Source organism: Mandrillus leucophaeus, unplaced genomic scaffold, assembly GCF_000951045.1.
Source record: "Mandrillus leucophaeus isolate KB7577 unplaced genomic scaffold, Mleu.le_1.0 Scaffold951, whole genome shotgun sequence".
In the NCBI taxonomy this organism is placed as follows: domain Eukaryota; kingdom Metazoa; phylum Chordata; class Mammalia; order Primates; family Cercopithecidae; genus Mandrillus; species Mandrillus leucophaeus.
This window is the reverse complement of record NW_012110375.1, coordinates 332,281-355,079: the sequence shown is the minus strand read 5'-3', so window position 1 is coordinate 355,079 and position 22,799 is coordinate 332,281. Positions and strand designations below refer to the sequence as shown.

General features: G+C 38.7%; 1 protein-coding gene across 1 annotated transcript in view; it reads left to right on the top strand.

The window, feature by feature from the left end:
* Positions 1-21,062, top strand: part of METAP1 (methionyl aminopeptidase 1) — an 85,292-nt gene extending 64,230 nt beyond the window's left edge. The window contains exons 7-12 of the mRNA XM_011970552.1: positions 405-488; positions 2,621-2,759; positions 4,863-4,994; positions 8,398-8,541; positions 16,890-16,955; positions 19,411-21,062. Coding sequence (XP_011825942.1) covers positions 405-488; positions 2,621-2,759; positions 4,863-4,994; positions 8,398-8,541; positions 16,890-16,955; positions 19,411-19,574 — 729 coding nt within the window. The 3' untranslated portion in view covers positions 19,575-21,062. The remainder of the gene's footprint in view (positions 1-404; positions 489-2,620; positions 2,760-4,862; positions 4,995-8,397; positions 8,542-16,889; positions 16,956-19,410) is intronic.
* Positions 21,063-22,799: the final 1,737 nt, after the last annotated feature.

Genomic DNA, 22,799 nt, shown 5'->3' with positions numbered 1-22,799 from the left:
CTGGGATCACAGGCGTGTGCCCACTACACCTGACTTTTTTTTTTTTTTTTTTTAAGAGACAGGATTTCACTATGTTGCCCAGGCTCATCTGTTCCTTTTTCTTTTTCTCTACTTTTCCCCATTATAGAAATGAGAGAAGACTACCTCTATCATTTGATGATTGTTTAGATTACTTAGGATGTATATTTTCACATAGAAATCAGCCAAGCTTACTGCTGCTTGCTCGTTAGCCCAATTTTTTTATAAAATTTGTCTGTTTTTATATATTTACATTTTATATATTTTCTATAAAATTATAATATTCAAGGGGAGATTAATTTTTACCAATCTTCCACAAACAGTAGAAGGGGTATAGATTTCTACTTCTGTGTCTTTTTTTAATGTATTGTGTTCCTTTTATACAGCTTGCTAGAGAAGTTTTGGATATTGCTGCCGGCATGATTAAACCAGGTGTAACTACTGAAGAAATAGATCACGCTGTACACTTAGTAAGAACTTCACTTTTTTACTTTGAGAAATTTTGTTACATTACTTGATGCTTTGAACTTAAACATTAAGTAGACAAATTCTGAGTGTCTATGGTAACTTAGGTAAGTTTATTTGAAAGCAAATTTTTGCTTTGTTTCAAATATGGAAAACATTCAACAGTCATTATTCCCATCTTTAAGAATCTATAATATTAAGGTCTGAGGTAAGCTTGAAAAACACCTTGTTTCTGAAACAAGATATTCATAATAAGCATTTCAGTTGCGCTTTTATAAAATGATTGATTTTATCTGCTTTAAATAAATCCTGCCACTACAGACATCTAATATTCTGAAATAAAAAAAAGAATATAACTTCTGATGGTAGATAAGTTAAATGTTTCCTTTTATATCTATAGTGTCAAGGCAATGAACAGTCCAGATAAATATTTATAGTAAGTATAGGGATTAAAAATAAATAAATAAAGATTGTCTGTCCATCAGAGAGAGACCTTAAGACTTTAGTAGATGAGTGTACACATTATATGAATTAAAAAGAAATGAGTGATAAGTAGTTAATATATGGAAAGCAGATCTCAAACATGTTCTAGTAAACAAATGCAAATTATAAAGGCCTAGTAAATTTGAATTTTTAAAGATGTTTCTATCCGTTGCTTGTGTGGAGTGATGAAACTGGTCCTCTCTTCTGCTTGGTGATGGTATTGTAAATTGGAAGAACCCTTTTGGAAGGATTTGACCATGTATCTTGAGCTATGAAAATGTTTATAGATTTTTTATTCAGAATCTTATTAATCCTGACATTTGAGTATTGTTTCATATGTTAGTATAAGATATATCATATGCAATAATAGCATTTTGAGTATGTTCTGTGGGCCAGGTGCTCAAGTGCTTCTTTTACATTAACTCGTTCGTCTTACCAACAACCCCTTGAGGGTAGGTACTATTGTAATCTCCATTTTATAGGTAAGGAAACTGAGGAGGAGAGAGGTTAATTAAATTGTCAAAAGTTACATGACTTGTAAATGATGGAATTGGCATTTTCAATCTAGAAAGTCTAATTCTGTATGCTCTAAACTATTATTTGTAATGCTATGAGAAGCAGATAAGTATATTCCTACATGAGGGAAAAGCCACAAATGTAGTTATTGGTTGTAAGATTTTTTTTTTTCTGTAATTGAGGAAACTTCACATTAATTTAAATTTCCAGTAAGAATGAAATTGCTAGTAAAATCATGGTATATTCTACATATTCTGCAAATGGTGTATTGTGCAACCATTAAAAAATATTAGCCTGAAGACTAGAGCAGGATGGAAACAGAAATTATGTATGCTGTGATTACTACTGTGTAAAAGCATCCAGTAAAGTAAGACTTATTATGGAGAGCAGACCATGTTTTTCTGTAAGAGTTCTTTTGTTGTTCCACTGAATGTGGTTATTAAAATGTCTAGAAGTACTTTATCATTTCTTAATTATGCTAGTAGTAGTCATTTTTGGGGCATAGTGATACAGGCTTGTTTCAACATAAAATTATAATTACATAAAAAATGCTTGTTAATATTTACTTAAAATATTATATTTTTACTTTGATATATTTTTCACAAGGACTAGTTAATTCTAAAGTAAAATCTTCATATGTGGTAATATTTATATATATATTTGTAATAGAGGTTGAGTATCCCTTATCTGAAATGCTTTGGACCAGAAGTGTTGTGGATTTTGAATTTTTTTGGATTTTGGAATATTTGTATTATACATAACTGGTTAAGCATCTGTAATTTCAAAATTTGAAATTCTAAATTCTCCAATGGGCATTCCTTTGAGTGTCCTGTTGGTGTTCAAAAAGTTTCGTATTTTGGAGGATTTCAGATTTTTAGATTAGGAATGCTTAACCTGTATGTCATTTTAGTTTTCCTTTGTGCAGTTACCAGTAAACTGGTTTGTATATGTGTACCTGACTGGCACAAACGCTGTTGTATATTGTTTAAGATAATATCCACTACTGTTACTAAAATAAAATATTAAGTTCTTTATAATGACATGTGTCCAGCTTTTTACACATTTTTCAAATTTTAAAATCTGTAATTTCATACAGATTTTTCTTTATATATTCCAAATTATTTTTTCTGTATTATAGGCATGTATTGCAAGAAATTGCTACCCTTCTCCCTTGAATTATTACAATTTCCCAAAGTCTTGTTGTACATCAGTGAATGAAGTCATTTGCCATGGAATACCAGACAGACGGCCCTTGCATGAAGGTGACATTGTTAATGGTAAGAAAAATATGTTACTTTCATCACCATGGGCAAAGAAGCAACAAAGCTTGGGGGAATCTGACAGTGACTTGTGTTTTCTTGACTTGCTTCCTGTACTTACTCTTTTTCCTTTTTAAAATTCAGTATCACTAACTCTTAAATCTATGGAAAGCTCTCTCGTGGTTTTGTGCATTTTGCTTTTAAGATACTTCTGATGTGATATATTTGGTGCAGTGTGTATTTCTTTAATGCTTACCTCATATGTGATTGATTAGGTCAAAGATGTCAGTGAAATGTGGAGTCTAGTTTTTTTTTCCCCCAGAAGTTCATTAATGGTTTTGAAGAGACCAGGGCAGGCTTTGTTATAGATACAGGAAAACCCTTCATAATATATGAAGACCTAAAGGAAAGCTGAAAATCTTGCAGAAGCGCCTTACTTGAGTGGAAGTAGCTTTAAAGACCCCTATGTTAAGCTGCCTTGGGAAGCTACAAGTATAGAGGGTGGAGGAAGTAGCTTAAAAGACATTACTCCTTTTCTTTTTTTTTGAGATGGAGTCTCGCTCTGTCGCCCAGGCTGGAGTGCAGTGGCGTGATCTCGGCTCACTGCAAGCTCCGCCTCCTGGGTTTTCGCCATTCTCCTGCCTCAGCCTCCCGAGTAGCTGGGACTACAGGCACCCGTCACCATGCCCGGCTCATTTTTTGTATTTTTAGTAGAGACAGGGTTTCACTGTGTTAGCCAGGATGGTATCGATCTCCTGACCTCGTGATCTGCCCGTCTTGGCCTCCCAAAGTGCTGAGATTACAGGTGTGAGCCACCGCGCCTGGCCAGAAGACATTAATGAAGGCTTTCCTAGATGGTATTTGTTTTTGTTTTGTGTATCATTTTATTTTTTGGAGACAGGGTCTGTCACCCAGGCTCGAGTGCAGTGGCGCCATCATGGCTCACTGCTGCCTCGACTTCCCTCGCTCAGGTGATCCTCCCACCTCAGAAGTAGACAAGACTACAGGCTCATTGCTACCATACTCAACTCATTTTTTGTACTTTTTGTAGAAGTAGGGTTTTGGCTTGTTGTTCAGGCTGGTCTCAAACTCCTGGACTCAAGCAGTCTGCCCGCCTTGGCCTCCCAGAGTCTTGGGATTACAGGCATGAGCTACTGTGCCTGGCCTAGATGGTATTTTAATATTGATGAAATTAGACTCTTTGTTAATAAGATATCTTAAAGGAACTGCCTATCAAATGAGGAAGCATGAGCCCAAGTGTTAGAGGCTGCAGATAATTGACTGATTGTGATGCTAGCTGTGAATGATAGCCAAAATTTAACTATGACACAATTTTTATTAGAATTGCTACTGCTTTAGTTAGGGTATCTGTTCATAAAGTTCCATAGGTTTTGAGGCCAACCCTGTTTTTCATATAAACCCTGTTATTTTTATTACATGCAGAATGTGTGAAGTTTTTCAGGAGTGTATGTGTTGTGCTAGAACCAAAATATCTATATTGTGATGTTATAGGTTGATTTAAATATATGGTTTAAAAATACTCAATGTGCTCTCTAGATACATTATAATGGTATAATAGTATATAGTATAATGATAAAATAGTAATCTGTATTCTTAAACATGGGGACAAAGAGGAGAATGAATATTCACAAATAAGTGAAAAGCAAATGAGTTTTTAAAAAACAGCTGTAGAGCAGTGTAAATTTTTCTATTATTCCCTAGCAGGAGTAAGGAACTTGTAAAAGATAAATGAACATGGTATTTTGTAGCAGTGTAGCAAAGTCTTCAATTTAATGTTACTAACTCTAGTAATTTATCTTGCATGATTGTATCCCACATACATTTTTCTTTTGCCACAAGTGATACAATTTCTTTAAGAGTATAAAAACCCACTATCTGGCTTATGTTACTATGGCCATATTCCTGCTCTCCACAGTGAGTTCAGTTACATTACACTCAGGGAGCTTCTGTTGGGCAATAACTATCTATCCATTGGTGTCTAATTTGAGAATGCAGAAATTATCTTTTTCATTAAGTTGCTAGATGCTGTCATGTTGGAAAAGCACTTGAATTTTGAAATGAAAATAAGTATGGTCTTTATATTTGCACATTCTCTTGCAGTGGACATCACTCTTTATCGCAATGGTTATCATGGGGACCTGAATGAGACATTTTTTGTTGGAGATGTGGATGATGGAGCACGGAAACTTGTTCAGACTACATATGAGTGCCTGATGCAAGCCATCGATGCAGGTCAGCCTCAGTGTTGAGCACCTATTGGCAGTCCTGTGCGCTGATGGGCTAGGAGTGACAGGGCGCCACAATTCTGTGCATTCCTTGTAGTTTTGCCCCTGTTCTACCTGAGTTAGCTTTGGGTGTTAGCAGTAATGGGTGAAAGGATGATTTGGGAATCCCTTGGTGGAGATAGACCAGATGATTGGTTAGCATCCTTTGTTTCTTCTGTGATTTATCTTCCCTTTCTTTGCCTGATAAATGAAGAGGAGTGTGCAGATGGTTTTTTAGTGCAACTTTTATTCTATTTTTCAAATTCTTTCCACTACATAAATATTATGTTCTCCTTATAAAAAATTAAAACTGAAGATTATAAGTGAAAAAATGTGTGATCCTCCTTTATACTTGCCTCCCCTCTTTTCTTATCTCTCTCTTCTCTCTGGAGATATCCCCTGTTACCATTTAGGTTTTTTCTCTCTCCTGTGCATTAATGCACACACGTATGTGTATGTGTTAAATTAGGTTAAATGGAATCATAGTATTTTTAATGTGTAACTGGGTTGTTTTTTCAACTGTCATAGAGATCTTTTCAAGTTAGCATATGTACCTACAGATATATATTTACCTCATTCTTTTAATGGCTATGTATTATATTCTGTAGTATTACAATTTGTGTAACTATTCTGTTGGATTTTGGTGATTTCCAGATTTCTTGCTATTGTAGTAATGGGTAGGGGTGTATTTCTGGAGGATTTTTCTCAGGCTGTCTTTGTACATAATAAACAACTTACCGAGGCTTTTTGTTTAATCAATATCTTATGGGTATAAGAGAAGGAAAGGGGCTGGGCATGGTCACTCACTCCTGTAATCCCAGCACCTTGGGAGGCTGAGGTTGGCGGATCTCCTGAGGTTAGGAGGTCGAGACCAGCCTGGCCAACATGGTGAAACCCTGTCTCTCATAAAAATGGAAAAATTAGCCAGATGTGGTGGCGGGCGCCTGTAATCGCAACTACTTGGGAGGCTAAGGCAGGAGAGTTGCTGGACCTGGAAAGTGGATTGTGCCACTGCATTCCAGCTTGGGCAACAGAGCGAGACTCCATTTCAAAAAAAGAAAAAAAAAAAAGGAAAGGAAAGCTATTAACAGCATCTTGTTGGAGTTGTTAATAAATGGGCAAACAGCCTTCAAGTTAAATCTTTAGCATTTCAACTTTATTATCCAGTGTACTATCTGCAACCCTCCCCAGTCTCCCCAAATCTTGATGTCATCAACAGAATAGTGAACAGGACAGAGTTCTTAGACAAACATACAGTTATCTCTAATAACATTGATCCAGTATTTTTATTGTTTTTAGTGCCTTCTTTAATGGGTATGGGAGATGAAATTTTTACTCAAGTTGGAGGAATGGAAATGATGGAATATGACATTTTTGTGTATCAGGTGAAATTTTGAAAACTTATTCATTGTTGATTATTTTAAAACGTTAATACAGGAGGTAGAATTGAAGAAATTTAATGTTTAGTTTGTCATTTGTGAAAGCTTAAGTTTGAAATAATTTTTAGAGTTTCTGCCAGATAGTCAATGTTTCTATTCTTTTTGCTTCTCTGTGAATCAACTGAAGAAACAAAAAAAAAAAAAAGAAAAAAAATGAGATAGTTAGAATGCTGTTTTATATGACGTATGACTGGAAGGTGCCAGTAGTTTTGAGGAAAGAACGAAAGTAGCCAGGAAAGAACGAAAGTGGCTTGATCTTTTTTGGACAGTGCTATGAATTCCTTTGTGTAAGTCATTTTTGCCCCCCTTTTTGCCCCTCATTTTGCACCCCTCTCATTCCCCCAGGTAGAGGGTTTGAAAAGCTATTGAAATTAGGCTTTTTAAGTAGGGTTTCTTCGTCTATGCACTTAGTGGCTTTTGGGTCTGATAATTTTTTGTTGTAGAGGCCTGTTCTGTACATGTAAGATGCTTCACAAGCATTCCTGGTCTCTACCCAGTAAATGCCAGTTATACCACACCCTGTGTTTGACAACCAGAAATATTAATATCTCTAGATACTACCCTTTGGGGCCAGAGTTGGAGCAGTTTGAAAATCAGGGAAGACTTCCCCTGTCACTCCATGCAACATTGATTACAATTTTGTTCCCCCTCCCACCCCAGGCTGATAGGAAGGCCTGGATAGGAATGAAAGAAAATCATTATGAAAGTCAGCATGATTTTTCAAAACCAGAAACCTCCTTCCTTCTCCCTCCAAAATCAAGCTGGAAGGTACAGTTAAGAGCAAGTAAAAATGTTAATTGAAGTGATTCTTTGAGCTATTTACCCTGAAATGGATGGGAAAGATACATTGTATCTGAACCTCAGTCTGGGAATCAGATAGCTGAGTAGGAGAGTGTAGAGAGTTAAGGATCCCCAGAGCCATCTTGAGGTTCCCTAGGAGTCTGACAGTGCCCAGCTCCTGAGTCTTAGTGTAAGGGAGAACCTTAATAGTGATGAGAACCACTTGTTTTGTTTTGTGTTTTATTGAAACACCAGTAAAAGTCATAAAAGCTAAACAGAGCAGAAAGTGTATATAGTGAGAAGTATCTTTCCTATACTGTACCTCTAGAATTGTCTGTAGAGGCAGCCGTGGAAAGTTTGAGAACGTTTTTATGGGGATAAAGAAGCCCAGGGGAAATAAGTCTTTCAGAAGTTGTCCAGGCTGAAACTCAGGACAATTCGTTACTTTTTGAACATTCCTTTTACTCCTAGTGCATTTTCTTATCTCTTCTGCTCACATAAATAGAATGGAACACTTGGCCTTAGGGAGGGATGCGAAAAGAAGTATTTTCTTCTCTATTGTTCTCTATTGTTAAAGAAAGCAAAAGGTACCTACTTCCAACCCTTTAGTACTGTTATGAGTCTAACGTTTTTGGCATGAAAGGAGGAACTAGGAATGCCCTTGGTTTGAATTAGAACTCTACCAGTTACTGGCTGTTTGGCCTCTCTGTGCCTCATCTGTAAGTTGAGGCATGGATGCATAAAAGTGTTTCAAAAGCTTCCTAGCGCAAAGATAGTAATTAACTTTTTTTTTTTTTTTTTTCTATTTTGAGACAAGGTCTCTCTCTTTTGCCCAGGCCAGAGTACAGTGGCAGGAACACTGCAGCCTCGACCTCCCGGGTTCCAGTGATCCTCCTACCACAGCCTCCCAAGTGTAACTGGGACTATAGGCATGCACCACTATGCAGGGCTAAATTTTGTACTTTTTGCAGAGACAGGGCTTTGCCATGTAGCCCAGGCTGGTCTTGAACTCCTGAGCTCAGGCGATCTTCCTGCCTTGACCTCTGAAAGTGCTGGGATTACAGGCATGAGCCACTGCACCCGGTTGATAGTAATTGATTAGTACATGTTAGTTATTATTAGTTTATCACGAATTTTCTCTTTTCCTTTCAGTGAAGCCTGGTGTTCGGTACAGGGAACTGGGAAACATTATCCAGAAGCATGCCCAAGCAAATGGATTTTCAGTTGTTCGAAGCTATTGTGGGCATGGAATCCACAAACTTTTTCATACAGCTCCCAATGTACCCCACTATGCCAGTAAGTACTATCTGGAGATTTGGTATAAGCTCACCATTTATTCAACAAATACGTATTCATACATTTAACAGTACCTACTATTTTGTATTCACTAGAGTAATCTGTTAGCTGTAATAGATAGAGTCCCAAAATGTGTATTTGCTGAAACACAGTGCAAGTTCATGTCTTACCCACATAATAGTCCAAAGCAAGTGTGTTTGGTCACTGTGGGGGCAGGGCAGTTACTGTGTGACACAGGCTGTGTCATCTTCGACCTATGGCTTTCAAAGTCACTTTGGGAGTTGCCCTCCTGGCCAGTAGATAGTGAGGGTGTTGGGGGTTGAAGCTTGGAGGGATATACTTGGGAGTTTTTAACAGTCAGCTGGAATTGGCATAAATCAAATTTATTTTCCATTGGCAGGAATTCAGTCACATGGCTGCATCTAAATGCAAGGGAAGTGGGAAAACGTAATTTAATTGTGTGTTATGGAAGAAAAGTAACCTTATTTTGGTGAACAATCAACAGTCTGCCACAGGCCTAGCCTTTACTATTCTGATTCCTTAGGTGAAGTCAGTTTGTCTTGCTTGGTTTTAGTGCTTAATGTATGTCAGATCCAGTAATATTTGTTCATATAAATAGAGGGGAATAAACAAAGTACCTTTCCTCAGGTTGAGTGCCATATGATACAATAACAAAGAAAGTGTAAGATAGATAATGTCTTACAGAAATATTTTCTGTAGAGAGAGAAGACATGTACAGGAATGAATCTGTTATTTGGTGTTGGAAATGAAAGCTGTCCACAGTAAGTGACCTAGAAAGGAACTTAGCACATATATATTGAGCCACTGCTAGATAAACACTTTCATCTCCTTGTGCTTAATTTTTTTCATTTGTACAATAGTAGGGAATGGTACTTACTGTAGAATTGTTATGAGGGTTAAGTGAGATGATACATGGAAAGCACTTAGAACGCTGCATGAAAACAGTACACGAAAGCATTTAATCAATGACAGTAATATGTAATATCTCATTTGATCATCGCAACTCTGGATAATTTCTTAGCCCAATTTTTTTAAAGCAACTCTGTGCTTACAGAGGTAATTGGCTTGCTCAAGGTCACACAAACTAGTAATTAAATGCCAGACTAGCATTGATACCTGGGTTCTGTCTTGCTTTCTGGAGTCAGTCTTTTCTCCTATACATCATGCTGACGAGTAAGGATTGAAGAAATTTGGAGCTGGGTGCGGTGGGAGAACTAAAGAGTGGTTGAGGTTTTGGTTGGGTGGAGAGGAGAAAAAGCTTTCCAGTTGCTGGGTGAACATGAGTGCTTCAGATAGAGATGAACAGAGAAAATATAAGGTTGGCTGAGTTATATGTTAAGGACTAGCAGCAGGCAGTCCAGGTGTGTTGAATGCCAGACTGAAGAAATGTGACTTCTGTGTCGGAATCTTCAGAATTATTTTTGAGCAAAAGAATGGCATAATGAAGCTGATATTTTGAGAAGGCTAATTTGGCAGTGGTGACTAAGATGGATTGCAGGTGGGAGTTCTGAAGATAGTTGGCCTGATGGGCAGTTGTTGTTGTAGTTGAGGTGTGACATGGTAAAATCCTAGACATGGATAGTTGTGAAGAGAAAGTGAAATGAGTGAGCAACTTTTCTAAAGGAGAAACTGGAGCAGTCATTCAGAGCAGGGGTCCCCAACCCCTGGGCCACAGACAGGTACTGATCCATGGCTTGTTAGGAGCTGGGCTGCACAGCAGAAGGTGAGTGGCAAGCAAGTGAGCTTTACCATCTGAGCTCCGCCTCCTGTCAGATCAGCAGAGACTGAAGACAGTAATATTTATGGGAGAAGGGGATTTTGGTCAGTGGTTATAGTGTCAGCAAAATATGTTGCCACTGTTATACAAAAGATGTCATGTGAGTTTCCTATTAAAGCATTTAATTAGACATAAGAAACAATTATGAAAAGAGGAAAAAGGACCCAGGTGTACTTTACTTTATATAGTCATTTTGGGATAGGATCTCACTGTGTCGCCTAGGCTAAAGTGTAGTGGTGCAATCACGGCTCACTGGAGCCTTGACCTCCAAGAGCTCAAGCAGTCCTCCTACCTCAGCCTCCTGAGTAGCTGGTACTACAGGTGTGGGCCACCATCCCTGGCTGATTTTTATATTTTTATAGAGACAGGGTTTCTCCATGTTGCCCAGGCTGATATCAAACTCCTGGGCTCAAGCAGTCTGCTCACCTCAGCCTCCCAAGGAGCTGGGGTTTCAGGCGTGAGCTACCACACCTAGCCTTACATATTATGTTTATGAGGAGTCACATTTATATAAAACAAAATATGCTGTGATCACTCTAGGGAAGTATTAAACAATTGAGGGTTTTTTTTTTTTTTTTTTTGTATAGCAGAGATATCTTTTGAAATGTAAATCTCTGCTTTCGTTTGTAACTCTATGTTCCTAATCCAAATGAGGGAAGAACCAGGAAATCGTCGTATAACATTCCTCCACTGCTTCTATGTGGGAGAAATCCTTGTTAGGTGAGAGTTTATTTGCTTCTATGTTTGAATCAATGGGTGGGAAGTAATGATGATAATATTTTACATTTAAACTGAACAGGCATACCTCTGAGATAACTGTTTTGTTCCAGACCCTTGCAATATAGTGAATATCGCAATAAAGCAAGTCATACAGATTTTTTGGTTTGCCAGTGCATAAAAAAATTACGTTTATACTGTAGTCTATTGTGTGTGTAGTCTTAACAATTCACAAACCTTGATTTAAAAATACTCTATTGCTAAAAAATGCTAACAGTCATCTGAGTCTTCAGCGAGTTGTAATCCTCTTGCTGGTGAAAGGTCTTCCCTTCTGTTGATGGCTACTGACTGATGAGGGTGGTGGTTGCTGAAGGCTGAGGTTTGTATTACATTCTCACATTGTTAGAAATTCCTGAACCTGAGTAATTTATAAAGAAAAGAGGCTTAATTGGCTCATGGTTCTGCAGGCTATACAGGAAGCATGGCAGCATCAGCTTCCAGAGAGGCCTCAGGGAACTTACACTCATGGCGGAAGGCAAAGGGGGAGTGAGTGTCTCACATGGTGGGAGCAGGAGCAAGAGAGAGAGCACGTGGGAGGAGAAACAACCAGATCTCATGACAACTCATTCACCATACAGTACCAAGAGAGGTGGTGCTAAACCATTCATGGGAACTCTGCCCCCACGATCCAGTCACTTTCCACAAGGCCTCTCCTCCAACACTGGGAATTATATTTCAACATGAGATTTGGGTGGGAACACAGATCCAAACCATATCAGGGTGGTCGTGGCAATTTCTTGAAATAAGACAACAAAGTTTGTCACATTGCCAAACTATATCAGGGTAGTTGTGGCAATTTCTTGAAATAAGACAACAAAGTTTGTCACATTGATTGACTCTTCCTTTCACGAAGATTTTTCTGTAGCTTGTGATGCTGTTTGATACATTTTATCCACAGAACTTCTTTCAAAATTGGAGTCAGTTCTCTCAAACCCTGCTCCTGTTTTATCAACTAAGTTTAAGTAATATTCCAAATCTTTTGTTATCACCTCAACAATGCTAACTATGGGTAGATTCCATCTCAAGAAACTACTTTCTTTATCCATAAGAAGCAGCTATTCAGCTGTTCAAGTTTCATCATGAGATTGCAGCAATCCACTCACATCCTCAGGCTCCATTACTAATTCTAGTTCTCTTGCTCTTTCCACATCTATAGTTACTTCCTCCACTAAGTTTCAAACCCCTCATAGTCATCCAAAAGTAGTGAAATCACCTTCTGCCCAGCTCATGTTAATATTGATATTTGATTTCCTCTCATGCATCACATAATTTCCTCCCATGAATCACAATTTTCTGGTTTTGTTTTTGTTTGTTTTGAGACAGGGTCTCACTCTGGTTGCGCAGGCTGGAGTGTAGTGGCACGATCTCAGCTCACGGCAGCCTTCACCTCCTGGACTTAGGTGATTCCTCCACCTCAGTCGAGTAACTGGGATTACAGGCACACACCACCATGCCCCGGTTTTTTTTTTTTTTTGTATTTTTAGTAGAAATGGGATTTCACTGTGTTGCCCAGGCTGGTCTTGAACTCCTGGACTCATACATTCCACCCGCCTCGGCCTCCCAGAGTGCTGGGATTACAGGCATGTGCCACCGCGCCCAATCTACAGATGTTTTTAATGGCATCCAGAATGGTGAATCCTTTCAAGAAGTTTTCCAGTTTACTTTTGTCCGGATTCATCAGAGGAATCACTATCTATGGCAGCCTTAGAAAATGTGTTTCTTAAATAATAAGACTTGAAAGTCAAAATTCCTTCTTGATCCATGAGCTACAGAATAGATGCCGTGTTAGCAGGCATGAAACCAACATTCATCTCCTAATACATCTCTGTTAGAGCTCTTGGGCGACCAGTGCATTGTCAGTGAGCAGTAATATTTTGAAAGGAATCTTTTTCTCTGAGCAGTAGGTTTCAGCATTAATATTATTAATTATGTTAACTATGTTATATTAATTATATATTAAGTATATTAACTATATATTATATATATTAATTATGTATTAATATTATTAAAATATTCAGTAAACCATGCTATAAATTGAGGTGCTGTCATCCAGGCTTTGTTGTTCCGTTTCTAGAGCACAGGCAGAGTAGATTTCGCTTCATTCTTAAGGAATCTTAAGGAATGGTAGATGAGCATTGGCTTCAACTTAAAGTCACAGGCAGCAGAATCCCCTAACAAGAAAGTCAGCCTGTCCTTTGAAGCCAGTTATTGACTTCTCTCTGGTTAGAAAGTCCTAGGTGGCATTTTCTTCCATGAGAAGGCTGTTCTGGTCTGCGTTGAAAATCAGTTAGTATAACCACCTTCATCATAGCTGTATCTTCTGGCAAATTTGCTGCAGTTTCTAGATCAGCACTTGCCACTTCACCGTGCACTTTTATGTAATGGAGATGGATTGTTTAAACTTCGTGAACCAACCTCTGCTTTCAACTTTTCTTCTGCTGCTTTGTCACCTCTCTTAGCCTTCGTAGAATTGGAGAGAGTTAGTGCCTTCCTCTGGATTGGGCTTTGGCTTAAGGGAATGTTGTGGGTTGTGTGATCTTCTGTCCAGACCATTCAAACTTCCTCCATAACAGCAGTAAGACTGTTTTACTTTCTTTGCATTTGTGGGTTCAGTGAAGTAGGGCTTTCAGTTTGCTTCAAGAACTTTCCCTCTGCATTCACAACGTGGCTAACTCTTTGGCACAAGAGACCTAGCTTTTGGCCTATCTAGGCTATTGACATGCCTTCCTCATTAAGTTTAATCATTTCTAGCTTTTGATTCAAAGTGAGAGACATGTGACTCTTCCTTTCAGTTAAACACTTAGAGGCCATTGTAGGCTATTAAGTGGCCTAATTTCAGTATTGTGTTTCAGGGAATAGGGAGGCCTGAGGAGAGGGAGAGAGAAGTGGGGCAGGCTGATGGAGCCGTCAGCCCACACACAAACATTTGTTTGCTGTCTTACATGGGCACAGTTTGTGGTGCTGCAAAACAATTAAAATTTTAACATCAAAGATCATTGATCACAGATCACTATAATTGATACAATAATAATGAACATGTTTGAAAGATTGTGAAAATTACCAAATTGTGACACAGAGACATGAAGTGAACATGCACTGTGGGAAAAATGACATTGTTAGACTTGCTCAGTGTAGGGTTGCCACAAATCTTCAATTTATTTAAAAAAAAAAAAAAAAGGCTGTATCTGGTCAGATGCGGTGGCTTATGCCTGTAATTCCAGCACCTTGGGAGGCTGAAGCAGGCAGATCACTTGAGGTCAGGAGTTCTAGACCAGCCTGGCCAAAATGGTGAAACCATGCTTCTACTAAAAATACAAAAATTAGCTGGCCATGGTGTGTGTGCCTGTAGTCCCCAGTTACTCAGGAAGCTGAGGTGGGAGGATCACTTGAACCTGGAAGGTGGAGGTTGCAGGGAGCCGAGATCGTGCCACTACACTCCAGCCTGGGCAACAGAGCAAGAGTCCGTCTCAAAAAAGAAAGAAAGAAAGAAAAAGCAGTATCTGTGAAGCATAATACAGTGAAGTGCAATAAAACAAGGTATGCCTCCATATTACAGTCATTCTGTGAGAGACTATAGATTAGGTACAAATTTTTTAAAAAGTGCCTAACAGTGTCTGCAATATTATAGTGACTCAGATAATGTATATTTGTTGAGTGAGGTATGTTGGAAACTGAAACTTTAATCAGTGTAAAAATTATTGAGAGAAATGTTACATGTTGTTTTAGTCTTTGAAATCCAAATTGCTTTTGCACTTACAGCCTTAGTTCTGATTAGTAGCTTTTCAAGTACTTCCTAGCTATGGAAGTAGCATGGCTAATGCTGCTATATTGGACATGAGAGTTCAAGATCCTTTCATCCTTTTTACTTTCAGTGACATCACACGGACATTCTTGACATTTTCTTTTTGGTTTCTCCAAGGAAATATAGACCAATTCTGTATATGTATTAATAAGCATGTCCTTTTGAAGGTTTATGAGTTTAGAAATTAAAAGTCAAATTTTTTTTTTTTTTTTTTTTTTAAATGACCTTAGGAATTTATATCAGTTTAGAAGCTCCAGATTTGAAATCTGCAGTAAGTGTAATTTGGCAATACCTAAGATAGTGGAAAGCAGCACGATAGCTATTCATCTGGAAAGTTGTGCAGGAATATAAACGTGTAGGGGAGATTAGACCATTCCTGGAAAGAGGAGAGTTTAGTTGAGTCAGCCTCAAAAGGCCGTCAAATTTGCCATTGAAAACAAAGTTGCAGATCAGAACAACCTCACACAGGAACCCTGAAAAGCTGATGTGTTAGCCATCTGGTGGTCAGGTTGGGCATTGCAGTCATTCGCTCAGCTGATACCCTTATTAGGTTTTAACTTGAAATTTAAATTAGTTCTCCATTTTTGTCTAAAAAAGCCTATTCCTAGTTTTAACATTTTTGGCCTTTTTGAGGGATGTGGCAGGTCTGGTCACTGTAATTTATTGTTATATTTCTCATGATGATCCTGAAAAAAGCATTATTAGTAAACTTGGACAATGGAGTTTGCTTTTTTGCTTTGAATTAAAAAATAGTGGTTTCCTCAGTTTTTTTTGTTTTGTTTTTGTTTTTGTTTTTTTGAGACGGAGTCTTGGTCTGTCGCCCAGGCTGGAGCAGTGGCAGGATCTCGGCTCACTGCAAGCTCCGCCTCCTGGGTTCATGCCATTCTCCTGCCTCAGCCTCCCAAGTAGCTGGGACTACAGGCGTGTGGCACCACACCCGGCTAATTTTTTGTATTTTTAGTAGAGACGGGGTTTCACCGTGTTAGCCAGGATGGTCTTGATCTCCTGACCTCGTGATCCGCCCACCTTGGATTCCCAAAGTGCTGAGATTACAGGCGTGAGCCAGCGCACCCGGCCTTGTTTTTGTTTTTGAGAGAGTCTCGCTCAATCACCCAGGCTGGAGTGCAGTGGTGTGATCGATCTTGGCTCACTTCACCCTCTGTCTCCTGGGCTTCAGTGATTCCCTGCCTAAGCCTCTTGAGTAGCTGAGATTTCAGGTGCATGCCACCACGCCTGGCTAATTTTTGTATTTTTAGTAGAGACACAGTTTCGCCATGTTGGCCAGGCTGGTCTCAGACTCCTGACCTGCCTCACATGATACACCTGCCTCGGCTTCCCAAAGTGCTGGGATTATAGGCATGAGCCACCGTGCTTGGCCTATTTTCTAAAAAGTAGGTTAATGTGCATAGACTTAGTTCTTCTTTGAAGATGAGAAAAAGACAACAGCTTATGAAATGTTATGAAAATCATGTAGTTTCTATGGGCTGTGCCCCTATGTACAAATACATACTTCCCCCCCAAAGCGGTGGGAGATTTCTGGCATAATCTGAATCATTCTCCTTTAAACTTCTCTACCCGGGTGAGTAGTGGAACTCTTGGTTCTGTGATTGCCATTCTAATCATGAGGTAATAGAAATCAAGGTACTTTTCTTTTATTCTTTATTTTTATTTGCCACTTTTCTTTTTATAGAAGTGATACTCATATCTGAAATACAGCCTACAAATACCTCTGTCTTCCTAGAGAATACATAAGCATAATGAAATGTCCCTAGGACAATATGTGCACCATATTAGATGGCTACCGGTGTAATACCTGTTTGTTGAACTTTAAGAAAGGGAATCAGGAGAGGAGAAGGTAATTGATTTAATAATCACTGATAGGAATTTGAGTTGTGTACTCTTTCTAGTTAGCTGTTCAACAGTACACTGTTGGTTTTGCTACCTTTTGAGACTTTTTTTCTTTAATTTCAGAAAATAAAGCAGTTGGAGTGATGAAGTCGGGCCATGTATTTACAATTGAGCCAATGATTTGTGAAGGTGAGAAAAAAGGATGCCATGATATTCTTCAGTTGAATTTGGATGTATTTTAGGTTATTCATCGTGTCAGTGGTCTTTTCTACCTACTTGCTTTTTGCTTCCTACTCATTCCCTGTCCCGCCTCAAACTTGATTCAGTATCGTGGAGAACTGAAAATTGAGAGGGTTGGCAAGAAGATATGGTTTCTACGTGGTAATCTTCTGTCAGGAGATGCTGAAGTGCTTGAATCCTGGTCGCTTTTCATAAAGCTCATGTCAGAGGGTGCATTGTAATAATGAGGCGCCCAGGTCAAGTCTGTGCGGATGTTCCTGCTTGACGTAGGAGAGGGAAGAGGAGGCAACAAAGTAGAGCATTTGATGAGCCACCCAGTTTGAGGCAGATATGATTATATGATTTAATTCTTCACAATTTATAAGGTGGTATTATCCCCGTTATACAGAGGAGGAAACTGGTCCTTGAAGAGGGTGAGTAGCTTGCCTGTAGCTTTTAGCTCGCTACCTGGCAGAATTTGTCAGACTCAGCTCATGAGCTGTTTTGACCCTTCATGGTCTGCACTCATGTCATCACATGGCATCATATAGCTATTGTGGGGAAAGCACACCAAGGACACACTTGGCTCTGGCAGCCTCCCCACTGTTGTCGTTTCCTCCAGATAGGCTTGTAGCAGTGATAGGAGACTTGGAGTCACAATCAGGGCTCCTCACCGAGATTTTCAGAGTGATTCTAGTAATGGAGCTTCCTGGTTAGGGGATGTAAAGTGAGGCAGTAGCAGTAGAGCTTGTGTGTCCTGAGCCCTGTATTAAAGGATACTCCTCTCTGGATTCTTCCAGTCTTTTTATAGCCCAGTCTCGGGACCGACTTTTATATTCTCAGAAGTGATTCACTGAGTCTAGCCCGCACTCAAGGGGAGCAGAAGTTCAAGGGCATGCATGCCAGGAGGGTGGGGATCACTGAAGTCACTTTAAAGGCTGCCTTCTAAAGCTGATTCCTTATTGCGTTTTCTGTAAAATGAAAATTAGAATCCCTATCTTGCCAACACCCAGGGCTGCTAGACTGAGATGATTTATATTAACATAAAGTACTTTATATACTTTAAAAGACTGTACAGATGTGCAGTAAAGTTTTTGTCATCCTCTTGTAATAAGGATAAAGTTCTGATATGTGCAACCAGTTGTAAAGATGGTAAGTATTTAGCAGTGAAAAGAAAGATAGTGGGAGGAAAGTGTCATTTTGGCTACATATTTCCATTAACTAGCACCTGGTTGGTGAGCCATGATGTAGTATTTTCAGTAAACAAATAACTTTCTATACAGCCAGCACAGGTAATTAATCATCAAATTATATTAGATATACTTTAGTATAACTCAGCTAGGTTAAATCCCTGGAATAGAAAGTCTCAAATCTGCAGGAGAATTTCCTCAGAATAGCCAAATAAATTTGACTTGACATTACTAAAAATCCTGTTTTATCAGATTACAATAAAATCATAGTAGTAGTGTTTTAAATCCATTTGTGTAAAGGCCATTACATTGGAAAACATTGATTTACTCATCTTTAGTTGCTTGATGAGGCATGAGTTAACTTTTTTAGGCTGCCTCATATTGTCTTTTTAGCCTGGGATTTAATATTGCAAAAGTAGTTTACTTCACTACAGAGTTTATGTTCTGGGATTTGTCTGTCTGAGTCAGTGAGTCCTAGAGGTTAGTATGTTTCACCTAAAAATTACTAAAAATGAAGAAAGTATTGATTTTTTTTTTTAAACATCTAATTTTGGAAGAAGAAAGCTTGCAAATACATCTTTTACAGTAGTATCTGGAATTGCCTTTCTCATTCCACCTCTGCTTCATATTCTCTTGGGCCTTTGCTTTCTCCTTTCCCTCATTATGTCCTCTTCACCCCCATTCCCTCCTTTCCCTAAGTTTTCTTTCATGGCCTCCCGGGTTCACTGTCCCTTCGCGTCCCTTCTCTGGTTTCAACTCCTATCCAGACCATTCTGTTTCATATTTTCTTATCCTCTCACAGCAGTCTTTCTTTTGCCCCTCTTTCTGGTTCCAGGGGTATAGTTCACAAAAACTTCACGGTATAATCTGTTCTCACCATCTGTTTGTGTGCCTACCATTTTGAAATTATATCAGGAATTGAATGCTGTAATAAAACTGTAAACATTTACATGATTTCCTTCACTATATATGCTGACTGTAGTTTTATCAGATGCCAAAGTTATACTAGGAAAGAGCTAAATTCATTAATTCAAGTTTTTTTTCTTTCTGATTTTTAAATTGTAAAATACTTCAAACATCAAACATACTGAAGACCAAAATGAAGTTGGAAGGGCATTAGCTAAAACAATTGGCATGTAAATAAGGATCTTAGTAGTGAATTTTCTACTTGGTTTTCTTGATAGAGTTCATTTAGAAAACTGAGTGACTGAACTAAGAAATTGTTTTTGTTGAAGGCGGATGGCAGGATGAAACCTGGCCAGATGGTTGGACTGCGGTGACAAGAGACGGAAAGCGGTCTGCTCAGTTTGAGCACACCCTCCTGGTCACAGACACTGGCTGCGAAATCCTAACCCGGCGACTTGACAGTGCACGGCCTCACTTCATGTCTCAATTTTAATTTCTCCCAAGATGGCACATCTCAGTGATACCTTCTTCCTGTACTATGCATTTCATTGATAGTACAGAAAGGAAGAGGAACCTTTTTTTAATCACTTGTTTTGTTTTGACTATACGTAAGACAGGACTGCAGCATTCGATGTGTGTCCTCAAGAACTTGTCTCGGGTCTGAAAAAGCTGAGAAGAATAGAGGAGACATTGCCCAACTCTTCGGCCCTCCCCCTGCACACCTGTTTTCTCATTTGCCCTTTGAGCACTTTTACTTAAACTTGCTCCTAGTTGCTTTTATCACTGCCACAAAACAGCCATCAAGAGCCAGCTGCTTTCCAGGTGAACATTGGAAATGAGAATCTTTGAAACTTTAGCAATATATGTTGCACCAGATTTTAAAAATTATATATATGGAAATATATATGTATACATTTTAAATTCCATATACATAATTACCAAACACTCTGTGACCCGGGGTTTTGTTGGTTCTGCTTTGACAGGTTTATATGCTCTTACAAATGGATCCATAGTTTGCAGTGATTTAATTCCTGGTTGGGATTTGGCCTCCCCTCTCCCCCATGCTGATTATTTATCCTTGTAATTGTGCATAGAGAAACACTCACCCAATGAGAATTTCTCCAACGTGGACTGTGTGTGTGTCAGTGAATGAATGTAGTAAAATTCATTTTGGAAGGTTATCAGGCTTTTAAAAATCGTTTATGGCAAAAATAGCCATTTTCCAAGTGGTGGCTGACAGTTGCAGGGCATGAGAATTTCATAATACACCGCTATTTCAGACCTTTATTTGGTCAGAATTGGAAAAGAAAAAGCCCCCTTTCTTCCCTTTTCTGTTTTACTTCAAGGGCATACCTTGGAGGTGCTCAGAAAAGGGTGAAGGTTGCACTCTGGTGGAGGATGGGGAAAGAGTTCTAAACTGTCTCCAGCTGTGAGCCCAGGAGGTCAAGTGGGCTATTAAAATTTAACGTTGAGTAAACGTGATAGTGATGAGAAAGGAATTTTGTGTACTGTAACCTTGCAGTAGAGATGCAGCTGTCCTTGGTGTGCTGAAACACACCTCTCCTTTATGTAGTTGGGAACCTCATTAGAAATGACCTCAGCTGCCCATATCTCCGTTCCTTTCAGCAGTTGTCCAAGTAGGAGTGTATCCAATGAAGACATATCAGATCACAAAGTCATTGTCATTAGAGTGTACTTGATTACTGGGCATCCTTGTAATATAATTTCATACCACTGACACATTATACTTATAAGAGAACATCTTTCCCAGAGTGCCTCAGACCTTATTGCTTTAAAATATAATAATGTTTTCATTACTTTTATTATTTGAATGATTTAGTAAAGTTGACTGAATCTGGTATAGACTTTGGGAGTATGTGAAGTTTTTATCAAACTGTAATATTTGTGAATGGAATGCCTTGCAATATGAATGTTAATATAATGTGTAAAGGGAGATTAAAAAGTTTGAATAATTATTCTACCATGTAGTCATTAACTTGGCTGCATTTCTTTGGGATTTCAGAGGGAAATGGTGGGAATGGGGAGGCTGTTTGATAATCTAAAATAAATTCATGACCATTTGAGTAGAAATGCTTTTTCAGGTGCAGTGACTGTACATAAACTCAATAGAGTGCCAGCAGCATTTGAGATGTAACCATATTTTTGAGAGCTTTTAAGACAGAATGCTGAATATTAGGGGAGCATTTTATGTACTGATTGTGGAATTAACAGTGTGGGCTTATTCAGTGTCTGTCATTAGAAGATAAGCTCAAGGAAAAAAGATCTTGGTGGGATAGTTTTTTGGTTAAAAGATAAAAAACACTGGTGATAATGCTTTTCTTAGTTTGGGAGATTTTAAAACAATATGGGCTCTAGTCCAATTGCATATAACTAATTACAAGTGTTCATTGGATTTAGGTGACAAAACACCTAGTTTCATCATTCTGCCACCTTTTTACGAAATCACTAGCTACTCGTGAGACTGAGGTGGGGGGATCGCTTGAGCCCAGGAGTTCAAGGTTACAGTGAGCTATGATTGTGCCCCTACACTCCAGCCTGGGTGAGAGAGTGAGACCTCATCTCAGCCAAAAAAAAAAAAAAAAAAAAAATCGAAGTATTAACTTTTTCTACGTTAACTTTTAGAATACTTTTTTTTCCCTCCCTGCCAGTCTTCCAAGTCCTTTGGAATTATAACTTAGAAGAAGGGAAACATGAACTTCATTTTATGTCTTTTGTTGATAAAATGGATTAACCAATCTTTATACCACTTGCGCCCACATATCTAAATTAATAGGCAAGAGTTGGTGAGGAGGTTTAGGAATTTGTTTGCCTGATTCCTCAGTTTGTTCTCTAACGACTTCTGGGTTTTCATTGGATTTGGTTAAATCTGAGAGCAGGATGCTCTACTTTGCTTAAGCTCTACCCTCATGGTATCTGTAAGCGATTTCCTTCTTGTTTTTCCCTTCTTTTAAAATTTTTATTTATCTCCAACTTTTTATATTGAAAATTTTCAAATTATAGGAAAGTTGAAAGTACAGTACAGTGAAATAATCATATATCCGTTACCTTTAACAGTTGTCATTTTGTCACCTTTGTCTCTGCATAAGCACTTTTCTTTTGAAAGAAGCAACATCGTACTTCACCCTGCTACATCAGCATGTATCTCTTAACCTAATGACATTCTTTTACATGATCATAATACAAGTAGAAATTTAATATTAATACACAATTATATAATGTATAGTACATACACTTTAATTTTCCCCCAAAATGTTATTTAAAGCTTCCAATTTCATGGCACTTAGTTGTCATGTATCTGTAGTCTCTTTTTTTGGTGTGTGTGTGAGGTGGAGTTTCATTCTTGTTCAGCCTGGAGTGCAGTGGCACAGTCTTGGCTCACTGCAACCTCCACCTCCTGGGTTCAAGCGATTCTCCTGCCTCAGCCTCCCAAGTATCTGGGATTACAGGCCCCCACCATGATGCCGGCTAATTTTTGTATTTTTAGTAGAGACAGGGTTTCACTATGTTGATGCCAGGCTGGTCTCGAACTCTTGACCTCTGGTGATCCACCTGACTCGGCCTCCCAAAGTGCTGTGATTACAGGAGTGAGCCACCGTACCTGGTCTTAGTCTTCTTAACTCTAGCAGCCGTGTCTAATCCTTTGCAAGGATCTTTTGTTAATCTGTGGTGGCGGATATCACGAAAATTATGGATGGGC